General features: G+C 44.6%; 1 protein-coding gene across 6 annotated transcripts in view; it reads left to right on the top strand.

The window, feature by feature from the left end:
* AMOTL1 (angiomotin like 1) overlaps nt 1-16,100 on the top strand; it is a 73,099-nt gene that overhangs the window by 41,332 nt on the left and 15,667 nt on the right. For all 6 annotated transcript variants that reach the window (XM_062567322.1, XM_062567320.1, XM_062567325.1 and 3 more), the window contains 3 exons: nt 3,427-3,571; nt 4,488-4,577; nt 13,458-13,603. In XM_062567322.1, the coding sequence (XP_062423306.1) occupies nt 3,427-3,571; nt 4,488-4,577; nt 13,458-13,603 (381 nt within the window). The remainder of the gene's footprint in view (nt 1-3,426; nt 3,572-4,487; nt 4,578-13,457; nt 13,604-16,100) is intronic.

The raw sequence follows: 16,100 nt of genomic DNA, 5'->3' as shown, positions 1-16,100 counted from the left end.
CTGAATAGACATTTTGCAGAGAGGTACAAGGTAGTGATTAATCCCTGTGCTGTTGTCTGGTTTTCTTGTCTAAAAAGAGCTGAGGGAGTTTTGTGCTCTTTTTTTTTTTAGTTTTTCTGTGCTTTGCTTTCTCCCCTTTATTTTTGTTTTTGTTTGAAAATGTTACCTTACTGAAGTTTAGTTGCCAGGCTAGACTACTACTTCACAGCATCATGTTGTGCGAGTTGTTTGAGTGAGCTGGCACTAGAAGCTACAAGGAAGAGAAGAGATAATTTTTTTTTCCTAGTAGAAAGGAAGGAAAATCACAGAACTGCAGAGAAACATAAACACAGTTTTTCAGGATCCTTAATGGTTGGTCTAGGGGTTTTCTTCTGCCCTCCCTCGCTCAGTTTTGCTCAACGCTGGTGGAGCCTCTCCCTTTTCCTGCAGCGAGTCCTTGTCGTTGGGGCTGGAGGAGACTCGCGTGGTGACATGTTTTAGGAAATGCTGGGAAAAGCAGCTGCCCCTGCTTCAGCAAATAGTGCTGGGCAGGATGGAGGGGCTGTGAAAACCCCTGCCGGGCCGGGGTTTTCTACCTATCTGCCTGGTGGCGATAGCAGCTTTCCGAGGAGTGGGGGCTCGTGCAGGAGAGGGCGTGGGAAGCAGCAGGCATTGGGCACCCAGCTGAACACGAGGCCCTGTGGAGATGACGCAGCTGAGGATCCAGGAGAGGTCCTTAAAAATGATAAGAGCTTGGCTAAACCTTTCTCTCAATAAGAGAGTTAGACAAGCTCAGTTTGCTTAAATGCTCAAGCAGAGCAGTGCGAGGTAGCTTGAATATAGTCTATAGACTATAAAAATACAGTCTTGAATATAGATGGCTTTTGCTGGTAGAAGTCACATTGATCTAAAGGAAAAAAACATAGCAGGAGCAAGTAGCTGAAACCAGTTCAGTTCAACTAAAGAGGAATTAAAGTGTATTAAAAATATGAGAATACTTAACTATTGGAACAGTTTTCACTGTCGTGAGCCAGATTGTCCATCATCTGACACCTTTAAATTAACCTGGAGGCCTGGCTCTTCTGCATGCCATCAGGGTGTGGGCGAAACGTACTTTACGTTGTGGCAGAGATGGTGCTAGACAGAGGCCTCTTGCCTTGGGATCTCTGACTCACTGATGAATTGCACGTACCACATTTGTCTTTCCGGATCACTGTGATAGAGGAAAACATGATTGGGTGCTGTTACTTGAGTAAATAGTTGACAGGTTGTTTTCATACTAGAAAATTCACCAAACTCCCCCCCCCAGATTTTCTCACAGAGGATCAGACTTTTTAATGAGACTTCATACAATTTTATACCGTTGCTGATATGAGGAGGAAGAAAACCAGTAAACTGTGTTTGAACCATCGGATTTAGGCTGAATTTTGAACACTAGATCGTATTCCCTAGATCGTGCTGTTTTTAAGTCTGCTTTCCTGCTGGTGGGAAGTGAATTCGTTGCCGATCATTCTGAGTACAAGAAAGGATACAAAAAAAAAAAAGATTTTGCATGCATTGTACAACTCTTAGAGCAATGCAGTTAGGATATATTCAGCATCCCTCTGAACATGCTGTCCCCGTAGTCGGAGCGTGCCTGGTATCTAGTTGTGCAGCAGTGGAGTGGGGAAGGAGTAATTAGCTAAAATGTACCAGTGCTTCAGGGAGGTCCTACTAAGAGAAAGGGGGGGGGAAAAAAAAAAAAAAAAGAAGAAGTGGAAAGTCAGAATAATCAATTTGTAGTTCACCTAAGAAAGAATTTCAGGACATAGCCTATGGTTTGGTGCCACGGGTGAGCTCTGAGCCCTGGAGAATTGCTAGTTGGGGGCTGATGTGTGTATGGTACCTTGTAACACGGTGCATATAGGGGAGCAGCGTGTATGCATGTGAAATATATGTTAACTGGTAAACCACCATGTGTTTGAGATATGTAATGTGATACTTGGTAAGTTTGGGGGCTGATTCAAAGCTGTTGTCACTGGTTTCATTGGGCTTTGAATCTTGTCATTTGTTTCATTCTTCGTGTCTGAGCAAATTGAAAGCAAAAATCAAGAGAGGGCAACTCAGTTTTCCCAGCCTCTGACCCACCACGGCTTTGCCTGGCTTTGCTCCACCACGTGGTTTGGAGATGCTGCGAACCCTCAGGCCTCAGCTGCAGCCAGCTTGGCACCTGGCGTTACGGAGAAGCGCAAACGCTGGCAGGTGTAACCTGGCAAACAGCGTGCGTGACTGACGCAGAGCTCCCGGGGCTGGAGCTCTTTTTCTGTTAAGCGCTGCAGCTGGCAAATTAAACCTAGAGCTTCATCGGCCTTGGCGAGGGGCTTTCCTTGGGCAGTAAGCAGGGGCGGCTTCGCAGGTCACGAGTCCGTCCCACCCCTGACTCAAGTGGCTAAAAATGCACAAGAGGTAAAAAGGTTGCCTGCGTAGGGGGTGCATATTACCTCTTGCTATTCAGTTATTTCTCCTGCTTTCGCGTTACCAAGCTTTTCTCTGCAGACGGGAGGGAAGGGCCAGGCGTACAGGAGCAGATTCCCACATCAGTGCTGATGATTACTGCAGCATTGATTTCACCGAAGCGATAGCATTTCACATGAGATGATTAGCTTGCTAAAGAAGCTGGAGCTGATTAACCTGAAAAACAAAACTCTCCCTGTGACTGACTCTCCTCCTGTGAGTCTTTGGGGTTCAGGTTTAAGGTGCGAGTTCACAGCTAAAGGCTGTTTTTGTACTGCCCTGTCCATCAAACCGGACAACGTGCAATTTGCCAGTTTTCAAGGAGATAAAACCAAGAACATTGAAAACCCAAAACAAGAGCTTTGGTTTCTAACAGAGTCTCTTCTTTTATATAGCAGTCTTCAGTCAAGAGAAATAAGAATGAGCAGACTACGATAGTTTGCAACTGAAATGAGGTCAGAGTCTAGCCTAAAACATTTATAGTGGCACGTAGCGCTTAGAGCTGTGCTTTGGATTGAGGAGTCATCCCTAGTGGCAGAATAATAAATCTTGTCTCCTACAAGCCTTTCTAGGAAAGAATACAGCCCACGCAAATACGCGTGCTCCCTCCGCGCCTGCACGGCTTCAAAGCGGCGGCCTCGGCAGCTGAAGGCGGCGGATCGGCTGGTTACATCATGTCGCTCTCTGGCTGCCTCCGAGTCTGCCTGGAGGCAGCCGGCCGGGCGTCGTGGCGTGCACGCTGGCCCCGGGGCGGGCAGGATGGCTCCTGCGGCCGTGCCGTGCCGTGCCGCGCCATGCCGCTCCGCCGATGCAAATCCTTCTGACGGAGCCGTGGGCTTGCGTGAAACATGGAGCGGGCATCGTCCTGACGCGCTACCCCTCCTTCGGGGCACGCCGGCGTCCGCGCGGCACGTGTTCCTGCCCGGCTTTAACGGGAGGTCTCTCTCCTTTCAGTTTGAAATAGAGATTCAGAGGATTTCGGAAGCTTACGAGGGCCTGGTGAAGACCACCACTAAGAGGGAGTCTCTGGACAAAGCTATGAGAAACAAACTCGAAGGAGAAATTCGGAGGCTCCACGATTTCAACAGGGATCTCCGCGGTATGTTAAGTTTGTTTGTTTTTTTTCTTTTTTGCCCCAGCTGACACAGCGTTTCGCTTTTCACAAAGTAGCAGGCTTCAGATGAAGAGTTTCACACATGTTTTAGATGAATTTGAGCAATCAGGCTACACTCACTGACATAAGATGAGACTGCTATCAAATCCTCTGGCAAAATATGAGACAGCCTCAAACGCTGTCTTTGAGTTTAACGCTTCCGATACCAGGCTGACTGCAAGAGCACCAGTCCACAGGTCGAGTCGAGCTCTAACAAAAATGACAGCAAGTGGCAATACAGTGCAGCCATGCATAAATCTCAGATTTGGGTACCTCACTAGCCAGTACACATCGTATTATCAAAGATATCTCTTTTTTGTATAAGTAACGTGAAAATTGGTAGAGCCGTCACCCCGATAGGTGCTCTTTGGTACCTCCTTGTCCAGGGAGATGCTCTCTGCGCACTGGGCCAGGGGAGGCTCTCCCCACACCGGAGGACAGCTGCAGAAAACTGCCCCTCTGCCAGCGGAGCGCATGGGTGCCTCTGCCCCTGGGCAGTCCCGGGAGCAGCCCCCCGCTCTTCCGGGGAGGAGGGCACAGTTTGCTGCCCAGAGCAGGAGAAACTCAGGCTGCAAATACAGCATGCACGTTTTGCAGTGTGAAAAATGAACTGCTCGGACAAGTCCACTGTGGATGGCCAGGGCTTTTCCCCCAGCTTCTGTAAATCAAGGCATTCTCAAAGACACAGCTTCGTGGAAGAAGTCTAGGGCCTCATCTTTTATGTATGTGTCAGCCTCCATTTTAATGTCCCCCTTCAGAGAGTGTATTTATACTGCACTACTGGCAAGCATCTTATTTTCTTGGTTGGCCTACAATTTTATATAGGTATATTTATACTTAAAGTATTTCCTGTTTTGTGCAGAACGACTGGAGACTGCCAATAGGCAGCTAGCCAGCAGAGAGTTTGATGGGCATGAAGATAAGTCAACAGAGGGCCTTTATGTCACTCAGAGTAAGTACTGCATTCATCTGTTTTGAAAACACACGTGTGTCTATATGTCTCTCTCTCTATATATATATATGCTATATATGTATGTGTATGTACTGGAATGGAGGTGAATATTTTGCTATTATTTTTTATTTTCCTTATGGCTTGGCTTTATTCAGCTAATTCATCATACACTCTTATTTAAGCTACCAACTGGATTGTTTAGACTGTTTTTTCTGAGCACCAGAACCAGGCAGTGGGAGTTAATGGTAACACAGCTTAGCTTATTTTTTGTAAATATTTATCTGGAATTGTGAAGTGTTGCTTGCAAGGATCATCTCTCGAGATTCGTGCTTTTTAGAGAAGCCAAATTCTACTCTTGGCTGGGAAGAATCCAAAGCAAACTCTGTTGATTTTATTTTCAGTGCCATGTGTTGACTAGCAGGAAGGAGAGCAGAGTTGGACCCCTCCTTTTCCACTAAGGATTGAAGAGACAAAAATTCTCCAATTTCTGCCACTCTGAGAAGTATCAATTCCCCTTAAGTTTTAGGCTCCTATAATGACTGAGCACAGTGCTATGGTATTTCCCTATTATATTCTAATGGCTCCGCATGACCAGATAAACCAAAACCCAAGCAGCCTGGTGCCATATCACAACGCGTAGCTGCTTGTATATCCTGAGCATCTGCTGCTCACAAGAATGCATCCACAAAAGTTTGACCATCTCAGAGTTTTGCAGCAGCTTGCAGGTTTAAAGCGCATTGAAAGAACTATTCTGTGTACAGCTGATCCTTCTGCTTTATTTACTGCCCCAAGAGCTTCCATGGAAGCTGAGCTGCAACTGCAAATCCGTAGCTGGAGAGCCGGCTGCCTCCATGAATAGTGCTGTGCGTAACAGCGCTCTGCATGCCCGCCGCTGGCCCGGCAAAGCCCACCTGCCTCTCCAAAGGCAGGAGAGCCTCTTCCTAGCTCCCACCTGCAGCGTTGATACCAGCACAGCAACACAGCTGATACCTTGGTGTATGTGTGCACAATCCAAGAGCAACTCTAGGTATCTTTCCCGTGACTGTGTTAGCTTTGCCATTTTAACAGATGCCGTGGAGGCATGCCCCCAGGGCAGCAGTGTGTTAAGATAAGACTATAGCTATGGAAGCCTTGTCGTGTCCTTGGGAAGCGGTCAGACTTAGTCACACCAGTGCAAATTACAGGCGGGGGGCTCCTGTCTTCGCGCACGATCAGACTGGCTGATTTCCCGCACACTGCTAGCTGCAAGGGCTGGGTGAAACCCCCAGGATAGACCGAACACTAGTCAGTTGCCAGAGCATAACCACGCTCTGTGTGTCTAATCTAGCAATAATCCTTTATGCTGTGCTCTCAGCATGTTACTGCTACCAATTCACAGCTTATGAACAAATATAGCTTCTAGGATCCTATCGCACAAGGGGAACTGGATGCTTGGAGTGTCTCCCTGTCTAGGCCAGAGAGCTAAATGTTACCAATGTGTTGTAAAGTGCTTCTAAGAATAGATAAAGTGAACACACATAAAATAGGCCCTCTTTAGTCATGTTTCTTGGGCTGCTCTGCTATACAGAATAATTAGCTTGATATTAGAGTATCAGGCAAACACACGCCTCTGGAAGCTCGTAGAGGGTGTCGCTTGGAAATCCTCTGGCAGTCCAGGAAGCGTCTCGCTGACGGCAAGCGTATGCTGATGTTCGTGCTGTTTTCCTGAGGGGCATAGTGTAACGTGAGTTGTGCCCCACTGCCAGCCTCGGGGTTTTGCAAGCACATTGTGTACCCTCCCTTGCATCCTTTGATAGGACAGTCAGCCAGGAAAGTGGAAGAAGAGGGGGGCTCCGCTCCAGCCCCACTGCGCTCAGCACAGCGTCTTTTGTCTGGCTGTGTGGGTACTTGTCTATTGAGACTGAGATAGTCATCTCTAGAAAAGGGAAGAGGTGGACTCACAGTGCCCACATGCACTCTCTTTGGCTCTTGCAATTTTGTCCTGGAACTCCTGTATTTTTTTCCTAAAAGATAGTAGCTTATTAAGTCAGATGATTAGTAAATGCAAATCTTACAGCTTTCAGTAGGAAAACAAAAGTAAATTTTTACTAGCCTGAACTAGCCTGAAAACATGACCCTTAATGTTCAAAAGCCGAAAGTTACATAAAAAAAAATGAGCATTAGCAACTTCCTAAATGTTGTCATTTTTAAGTCAGTCTCATGATTACATGAAGAAGATGAAGAAGGGTGAAATTCCTGACACATTTTTTAATGCTTGCCGTTGGTAAAACTGCAAACATAGAATTAATAGTGCAGGAAAAGTCCAGTAACAGGAACAATTCACTGAACGAAGCCTGGGCTCATTCTCAGTTCCTTCAAGCAGTCTCCCTTCTGAAGGATCACCCATTAGCAGTGTAGCAGTGCAGAGAAGTCGTGTGCTCTGATGGAGATGAGAGGTGACAAAAACTCATATTCTTTGTAATAATAATAGGCAAAGCCAGGCTGCATGCCTCAAAGTATTAAGTGCTAGGCGTTTGGATGTAATGAAAAATGCTGCTATTGTATTGGGTGCAGTAGAGAACTTACGTACTATTAGTAAAAAGGTTACTTTGAGGAAAGATATGAGGCAGCAAATGATTAAGGCATATAGGCCCATACAAGTGAGAGAAGAGCAAGTTTGAAGGAGGCTGAGAGATGCTGTGATTAGGGAGAGGGAAGAAGACTGAGGATGATTTCGAGGGTGTAGGACAGAGAGAAAGCATATGATAGTATCACAGGAAAGATTTATTTCAATAGAGTCAGATAATTTTGTGTATTTCTCTGGGATATCTGGACATGCCACCACTCTGTTAGAGCAGGAGTTCATCCAAGCTGCTGTTTTTTCAGCAGTCTGAGACAGACTGTGGTCTGTGCACATCCACATGCACATGCAGGGAGTTGGACGTGGTCTGGACCCTTTGCTGGGGATGCACAGGCATCCTTGCAGTGCAAGGGTAGAGCCTCGTGCTCCTTGGGAATGTTGGCTGTGTGGTAGGTATGCTGTGTAGTACGTGGATATGTATCTCTGTCCCAAAAGTCCCAGGCAAAGGAATATAGCCATCTTATGAATCTGGCCAACAAAAATGCTTACAATAGGTGTGTTTGAGAGTGATGTTTTGGGCAGGCTAAGAGACATTTAATAGTTAAGACAGAAGATAATCAGAGACGTAAGTTTCAGGGATCCTTGATCTTGCACTTCCCAGAAGTGCATTACACACATGAGGAAGGCACATCAGAAGAAAAGTGCTTCCCCTTTGCCTTCAGAGCCAAGGACATGTGTAAGGAACAAAACAAGGAGCTGAAGAAACAGTGTTGTACAGAAAAATATGTTTGTTTTGCATGACTTACCCCAGCCCTTGAAAAGGGAGGGGAGTGGGAAATCCATTTTCAGTTTTCAGCATATGAAGGTCAAATTCTCCCCTGACTTGTACTTTGTGAAATGCAAATGGCAGTGCCTAAGCTGTAAATCAGAACACAATGCGTTCAAGCTCCCCACGATACTTTCATAGGGTAAAGAAACCCATTAGCACCAGTGGAGGTTTGGTGGCTTCCTCAATGTGAACTCCTCTGACAAAGGAGGTGAAGCCAGATTCTGCTCATTTATCATCAGTGGATTTGCTGTGATATGGCCAGTGCAAAATTTGACAGTAAGAATTGTCATTAAAGCAGTAGTAACTCTTGCTCGGACTGGCCTTTCTCAGGAAGTACTCACAAGCTTGGTTAATGAATGCGGTTCCAGTTTGGATTTAGTTCTCATTGCTTGCAGTTGATCATTTTAAACATATTGCATAGGTACAAAGATAAGTAGCTGCCTAAAAAATGTGGGATTAAATATGCCATTGTTTGAGCTAGTAACTGTTGAGAGATATATAGATGTCCATCTTCTTTGCAGGCATTGTCTTCTAATATTCAAGTACATTAAAATTCCTCGTAATTGTTAATTCCAGCGTGGAATTCTTGTTAATCGTCATCCAAGAAAATCTGAAACTGGGACCTCATCTTTGCAGGGCATGAAGTCCTTTGGTCTCTCAACCTTTCCTTAGTCCTGACATGGGAAAAACTACAAAGAGCTTTGTCAGGGACATGCCATTTGTAATTGAAACTGCAGGAGGAACGTAGGGTGGAAAACTGTAATGAGCTCTGCTGGCATTTGGCCAGGACACAGGGGTTAATGCAGCTGCTCCTTGTGAAATATGTTGGGAGACCTGTAGTATCTGATTTTCTGAAAAGCGGAAGCCACGGCTGTACACATGCAACTGCATTCCTTTTGGGCATACAACAACTCGAACTGAGCAGGCTACTCTGGGAATTACTCTTGGCAGAGGTGTTCAGGAATAAATGTGAGGGCAAAAAGAAATGCTTAATTCCACAGTTCTGCTTTCTCCTTCAGGCCTGCCTTAGCCTAACCAAGTCTTCGTCCAGCCCTGCAGCTTCAGAGAGGGCAGTGCAGCTGGATTTGGGCCAGAGATGTATTTGCTTTGCTGTTGAGCATGCTCCAGCTCTCTAGAGGGAAGCTCCACTCCCTGGTCCTGGCAACTTGGCCCTGTTTAAGGTGTGAAGAATTTATTAAAAACCTCATTCTGGGAGGTAGAGTTGAGTGAATGGGATCTATTTATTCAGATGTTCCATGGAGTGGAAAATGGTAGTTGAAAGGTCTTTGGAGGAGGCAAAAAGACTTTGTTGCATTTCAGATTTTGCCTGTCCTTCCATATTTGTCTATCAGTCTCTGACATTCTGGGTGGTGTCACAGGCTGTGAGGGTCCATCTCACTCTTCAGCCCAGTGGCTTGTCACCCCAACACCCTTTGAAGGTCGGGCCCCTTTAGTGGGCCAAGTCACGGCTCCAGCTGAATGAGCAGAAGAGTCGGCTCTTGTTACCCAGCACGCATCCTGGTGAAATAGCCAGCCCGAGAGGAGGCTGGCAACAGCTGCGGCAGCATACACCCATGTCTCTAGATGGCTAATGGCAGAGCTCATCAGCACGCTTGCCGTGTCAGGAATTGCAAGACTATCGAGAGGCTATATACGTCCCACAGTTTTACTTAAGAAAGGCAAGGTCATTAGAGACCTTCTTTGGAATTAACAGCTGTAAGGAAGGAGCAATAATCTAGAAATACAAACCTGCATAAGAGAAATAGTTGGAAACCCCACAAGGAACATAGTATGAAAGTGATTCTTGTTTCAGCAGAACTTCCTGCAGCTAAATTCTGCTCTCACTGCCATTTGATGTAATTTTGTTCTGTTAACAGTGATCATTCTGTAGGACTCAGGAGTGTCTTTAAAGGATGTCAGTGTTACCACTCTGTGGTATCCCAGCAAGGAGGAAACTTAGGATGCATTGATATGGTCCATAAATTAGTCAAATGAGCTGATACTTAGATATAATATACTTAGCTTTGAGGACATGCATTCAACTGATATAGGGAAATGGTACACTAATAAAAACATGTTTCTCATTTTTCTTTCAAGCCGGATCTGATTAAAAGCTTTCATTAAGCATGTGATCTGTGTGAAATCTGAGGTCAATCTGATGGTAGGGAAGGGGTATCATAGATTGAATGCATCTTTCTGTCTCATATTTCTGCTTCGAAGCAGGGTTGAATGTAGTCCATTTTTGGTGGAACTACCCAGTTTGACAGCTCAAAATGCTTGACTGGGAAGTGCCTTAGAAGGCTCTTTGCTTTATCTCTTCTTTGTTTTACCCACAGACGCATAATTTGGTGTGATGTCCTCAGTGTATTAAAATACAACTATCATCAGAGGTAGTGGCTGGAAAGCTATAAGGTTATAGCTGTAAGCAACAGAAGAGAAGCCTTTTGGGAACAGTTCTTTGATGGGCTGTGGTGACTGACCCATCAGAACAACGGAAATATTTGTTAGCTGGAAACTGTTAGGTAATAAACACATACACAGGTAGAAGTAACTTTCTTCATAAAGAATATGCAGAATGTAGCACAGTAAAACAGTATTTTTAGACTTTAGGAATACCTGTATGTATTTAAAGAGAATTTAAGGCATGTTCAACAAAATCCTTCTTTCCTAAATATTAATGCAATTCAGGAAGGTACCTCCAGCATTTTTCAGTGAAAAGCTGCTATGGAGAAGTGTTGTGAGCTGTTAAGTAAATTATTGCCAGCTTTTTAGTGGATTCAACAGTCATTCTGTGAATGGCATAACCTTGCCCTTCTTTTTAGGGGGGAATAAAAAACTTAATGCAGCAGGGCAAGTGGAATGCTTTGAGTTCTGCTGATGGAAGGTGAAAGCAAAGGTCCCAAGTCATGTTTTTGTACACACTGTCCTCTTATAACGTAGATTTCAAATCCAGAGTGCAGCAAGGGTGGTCCCAGCCCAGGCAAATTTAATGCTGCAGGACTGAAATAGCATTCGTCTTTCAGCTCCCTCACTCTCTAATGAAATTAGCTGCTTGATAATTTGTCTGGATTTACACTTTTCTGCAATGCATATTAACACTTCTTCTAGTGAATCTGATTGAAGTAAATGTATTTGCTTTGGAGGAAGAAGCTTACATATCCAATATAAAATTCCTTGCTGGTATGGGAAAATTCAGGTCATGTCATATTCAGATGTCTCATGGTGCCAGTTAATGGCGTGGAAAGAGCAGGAATTGTTGTGTTTTGCTCACAGGCTTTGAAGAGGACAGTGTGAAGGTGTTGTTGATAGGGTCTGTTTTTTGTGAGGTGCTGAGTTCCCCCTTTTAGGGTAAGTGGAAAGATGAGTGGATTTGGCCTCACCTCGGCCATGCATGCCTTGTTTCATATGGCTCATCTTGTATTCATCTCACCTCACGTAGACGCCTACCAGTAGTGTATAAATAACACTGTTCTCATCCCACCTATAGTTAAGGAAGAATAAGATCGTTCCAGAGGGCAGCTCAGGTCTGAATGGGCTGATGTTGGCCCTAGGAAGTTTCTCTCCCTCCTTGGTCACTTCAGAAGGAAACGGGATGCAGGGGCTTCTTACTTAAGTGTTCACACTCAGGCAGGAAAGTCTGGATGTTAGGGGCAGATTTTCCACGTTTTCGTGTTTTTGGAGCAGCTTTCACTTTGCTTAAGAAATAATACATTCTGTAATGCTATGTTTAAAAAGTCAAAGTCAAAACAGTGTTTAATTGGCGCCAAATTAATTTTTGGAGATTTTTTTCTTCATAGAGGCTTTCCAAATACTCTATTTTTGTTGTGATTCAGAATAAAGGCCAGATTTTGAAATCTCAGATTTCGCTAAATGAAGCCTCGATCTCCTGCTGCTTCTAATCTTTAACTGTTTGTAGTCAGATGGTGGGGACTCAGTGATCAGCTGGTGATTCGTGTATTGCCTGAAATAGTTTCTCAGCACTGTAAAGGCAGATGTAGATGGGCCTGACCCTTTCAACAGAAAACTTGCCAGCGAAGTTAATGGTTGGCCTGTGATTTGTTGTTGATGGAAAAGATGTGAGCAAAGCTGACTGAAATTACCCAGGTTTTAACATGGTTCTACATCTTATCCAAAAAGGGAGGGTTTTTTTCAGCACAGAAGATACTTATATGTTTTAGTCGGCTGCAGTGGTGAGACTGGATCTAGCATGGCAGAAGGTTGCACCAAGATCTAAGGCAGGATGCTGTTCAGTGTGCACTTTGTGACATCGGCTGTCATGGTTGATTGTTTTGGTAGCCTTGGGTATGACCGTCATGATGGAGGCGATCACTTGCTCCTAGGGTACTAAGTTGCTTAACAGGAGAAGATCACCAGAAGGACCCTGAAATCGTGTTGAACTAGAACATCAACCAAGATCCCAGCTGGGTTAGAGAGCACATTCCTTGCCCAGACAGAGCTCTGCAAGTGCCTCCATGGCACTCCGAGGCCATATGGCCAGAGAAAACCTGTTTGTGGAGGATAACAGACCTTTCAAGTAGCTGAATATAGATAGCGAGCTCAGGGAGGCCACATGGAAAGGATTTGGGGAGGTTCTCTGTGAGGCACTTTCATTAACTCTCACACAAAGCACTCAGAAGTCAATCTGTTCCTCAAAAATTTGCAAAAGGCCTTTTTACCTCTTGGTGGACAGAGGCAGATGTTCCCTGACAATGCATTGGCCCACCGTTTCCTGACCCTGGACAGACTCTCCCACATGGGGGACCCAGATGTCTTTTGCCCTCACATTCCACACAGCTCAACGTTTCATGCAGCCTCCAGCACACCAGGGTCATTATGTCCGCTATCTTATTCTCCTTTATTGCTTTTGCCTTCTTCAATGTTCAGGCTGTGCAGCGCAGATTTATGTTTGTTACTTGACTCCTTCACATGTTCTGTACCTCATGATCACCAGAGGTACCTCTCTCCTTTCAAATAAAATGGACTGGGCATGGCATTGCCTGCATCCACATGGCCAAGGTTTCTTGTCCCTTATAGCAGGATAGCAGCATCCAAATGACAACTTCAAACAGTCCTTGATGTATGCTGCCCTCAAGGAGGGCCTGACCATTATCTGGGAAAGGAGAGGAGTGACTGGCACAAGCCAAAATTTTGCCGGGGAATGTGCTACAAGTTCAACAGTAGCAACAGTGGTAAGATAGCTCTCAGATCCATAAACTCTGCTAGTGTAGATACCACTTGAGCTACCGCTTGACTCTGCCACTGGCCTTCTTGTGAAGCTAGGCAGCAAGAAAGCAAGCTTTGGCAGTAGAAACTCCTTGTCTGTTGCATCTGAGCACTGTTAGGTTCCAAGCGCTGTGTTGTAATGGCCATGCTCACCACTGTTTTGCACAGTTTTTGCTATTCTAGGGAAGTGCCAGCTTACCTCTGGCATGTGGCCCAGTGCCTGTGAGCTATTCTCATAGAGCAGCTCTTGTTCTTGTCTTTCTTCCAGACAAAGAGCACTTGAAGGAGAAGGAGAAGCTGGAGATGGAGTTGGCAGCAATGCGTTCCGCCAATGAGGATCAGCGGAGGCACATCGAAATCCTGGACCAGGCCCTAAACAATGCTCAAGCCAAGGTCATTAAACTGGAAGAGGAGGTGAGACATGGGTATCATTCCTCTCCTCTGATGCAAAAGATGGCTTTCTCCATCCAAGTCATGAATCTCTTCCAGCCATGGTGTAGCAGTTCTCTCCTGTTCCCCTTGCAGAGGCCTTGCTAGACAGAAAACACATAGTTATTCAATACTGAGTCAAACAAGCAAGCAAAAGAGACCACGAACATAGGTGCTTTCTGAGCAGAGCCTTTAACATGTAACCAGGAAGATGATCAAACTATACTAGCTAACGCTAATTTAAGTGGAGGGATTAACAGTACTATCAAAGAAAAAGCTGACTGCTCACTGACTCTGGACAAGTACTGCAATAACAACATGTGATGTTGATACCTCTCATTTCTCCTCAGTGAATGCCAGGAGGCTTTTGAGATGTACGTAGCACAGTAATGCAGGGCTATCCTGGGGATGAATTTGCAAGAGCTGGATGGGAGGAGAGGTCTTTTGATGTCAGGGGTCTAGGGAGTAGCCTGGAAAGGTCTTTTCTGAAATACCTGCAAGTAAATAAGTAGAATTCATTGTCTTTATCTCTCTTGGAAAGATGAAGAGTGAAGTGACTTCAGTGATATTGGAGTGTTTTTTGTCAGAGTATCTATGACAGACTCCAGTTAAGCTATTTAACAGTTACTAGAAGTCTTGAAGATTCAAGATACTGTGTGAAAGGGCGGAAAGTGATTATTGTTTTGCTCCTTCCCATTAGACACTTTTGACTTCATGTTTGGAAATACTTCTTTAAAAACTCCTTACCCTCTGGTATACATACACTCTGCAGCACGAAGAGAATCACATTAAGTTTAGCTGCTCCTCTGTTAGCTAGACTGAAGTCTACTTACCATCCAAGCTTATTTAGGGCAGTCCCTTCAGGGTAGCCACAGGAGCTAACACGCTTTTAATCTGTACGTTACCGACTTGATACTATTTGCCTTAAAGGCAGCCAGAGGTTTTCTATTTGCATTTCATTACAAGGTGGCTGAATAAAGGAATGTTTTAGGTGGCAAAACCTGCTCCTGCAGTCACAACATCGCACAGGGGATAGAAAGTAAAAAGTTTAGCTCCTGGCTCCTCCACAGACTTTCAGTGTAGTGTTGGCAGGTAGCGTCAACTTGCTGATTACACACTGGTGAAGGTAGCAGAAGCATAAATGCAGGTTTCCAGGTGGGTGGTGTAAGAAGCTATACTGTGCCTGTTGGACTGTGAATACTTTTGCAGCCTTATGACTCTGTCTCACATTCATTGGCCTCTCAAGTTTCCAGGTTTAGTAAACCAATGTAAAGGCACCTTTGCCAAGAGTTGAAGCTGGGATGCTATACTGTGAACTGGAGGAGCTGAGAAATGGGCAAACGTTCTCCTCCACCATCTCTGCTAGAGAGCTGATAACCTCCTGCCCGGGGCATTTTTGATGTTACAGATGTGTTAGCCTCCTGTCTAGGGCTTGTTAGAGGCTCAGGGGTGACAGCATGTGAAGGCAATACAACTGTATTTGCCACAGCCCGCAGCGAGAGCAAACCCGAATTAACCTGGTAGTTTTTTATTCTGGGGGATGTTGAATTTTCTCCCAACTCTTGCAGTTTAAGGGTTTAAAAAAGGCTCATGCAGCAGCAGGCATGCATGAATAGTACATAAGTCATGGATGCCTGCATGTGTCCCAAGTTCTGGTGCTCCCTTGTCCTTTGACTTGTTATTAAATCAGAGCACCTTTTCAGTGGTGTACAGTGGGCCTGTGGTTTTTGCAGCTCAGTTTGGCGCATTGCTGGAGTTTTGAACTGTCATCTTAAACCAGAGATTCTTACTATAATTGGAATATATTGAAAAGAAAAAAAGCACTCAAATGAAAATTTTTATTATTATTAACATAGTTCTGCATCATGCACAGCTTTGTAAATCCCCATGGATTTCTTCTACCACCAGAATGTAATTAAGTTTAAAAGCTTTCTAAAGCAAGACTTGAGAAATAAGCTATAGCTATTAAGTTGAATAAACATAAAATAACATAGTATGTAAATCTACATTATTCTGAGAGCCTGTTAGTAGCAGGATATAATTCAAAAATATGTGGGTGTTATTATCACCACATGTCATTAGAAGACTACTCCTGGAAGAGCGTGTCTCATCCGCACTTCAAATAGAAAACTGAATAATTGGAGAGGATTCAGAAAACAGTTGTAGAATCTATTTCAGTTCCAGAAGATATTCTTTGCTGTGAACAATTAAAGTTAAGAGATGACTGAGCTGTAGTCCGTGTGCACGTACATGAAGAAGGAATGGCTGTCAGTCAGATTAAAGATTGCTCTTTAATCTAACATAAGAAGAAATAATGAGATGCAGTGTTTGGGAGCTAAAGCTAAGCAAATCAAACCAGAAGTAAAGAGAAAGAATAATTAACATTGAAACAACCTACTTAGGGTTATAGTGGATTCTCCATCTTGTATAGTCTTTAACTCAATGCCATAGATTTTTTAAATAGCTATGCTGTAGCTCAAAC

The sequence above is a fragment of the Rhea pennata genome, chromosome 1, assembly GCF_028389875.1.
Source record: "Rhea pennata isolate bPtePen1 chromosome 1, bPtePen1.pri, whole genome shotgun sequence".
Taxonomy (NCBI): Eukaryota; Metazoa; Chordata; class Aves; order Rheiformes; family Rheidae; genus Rhea; species Rhea pennata.
This window is presented reverse-complemented; position numbering and strand designations above follow the sequence as displayed.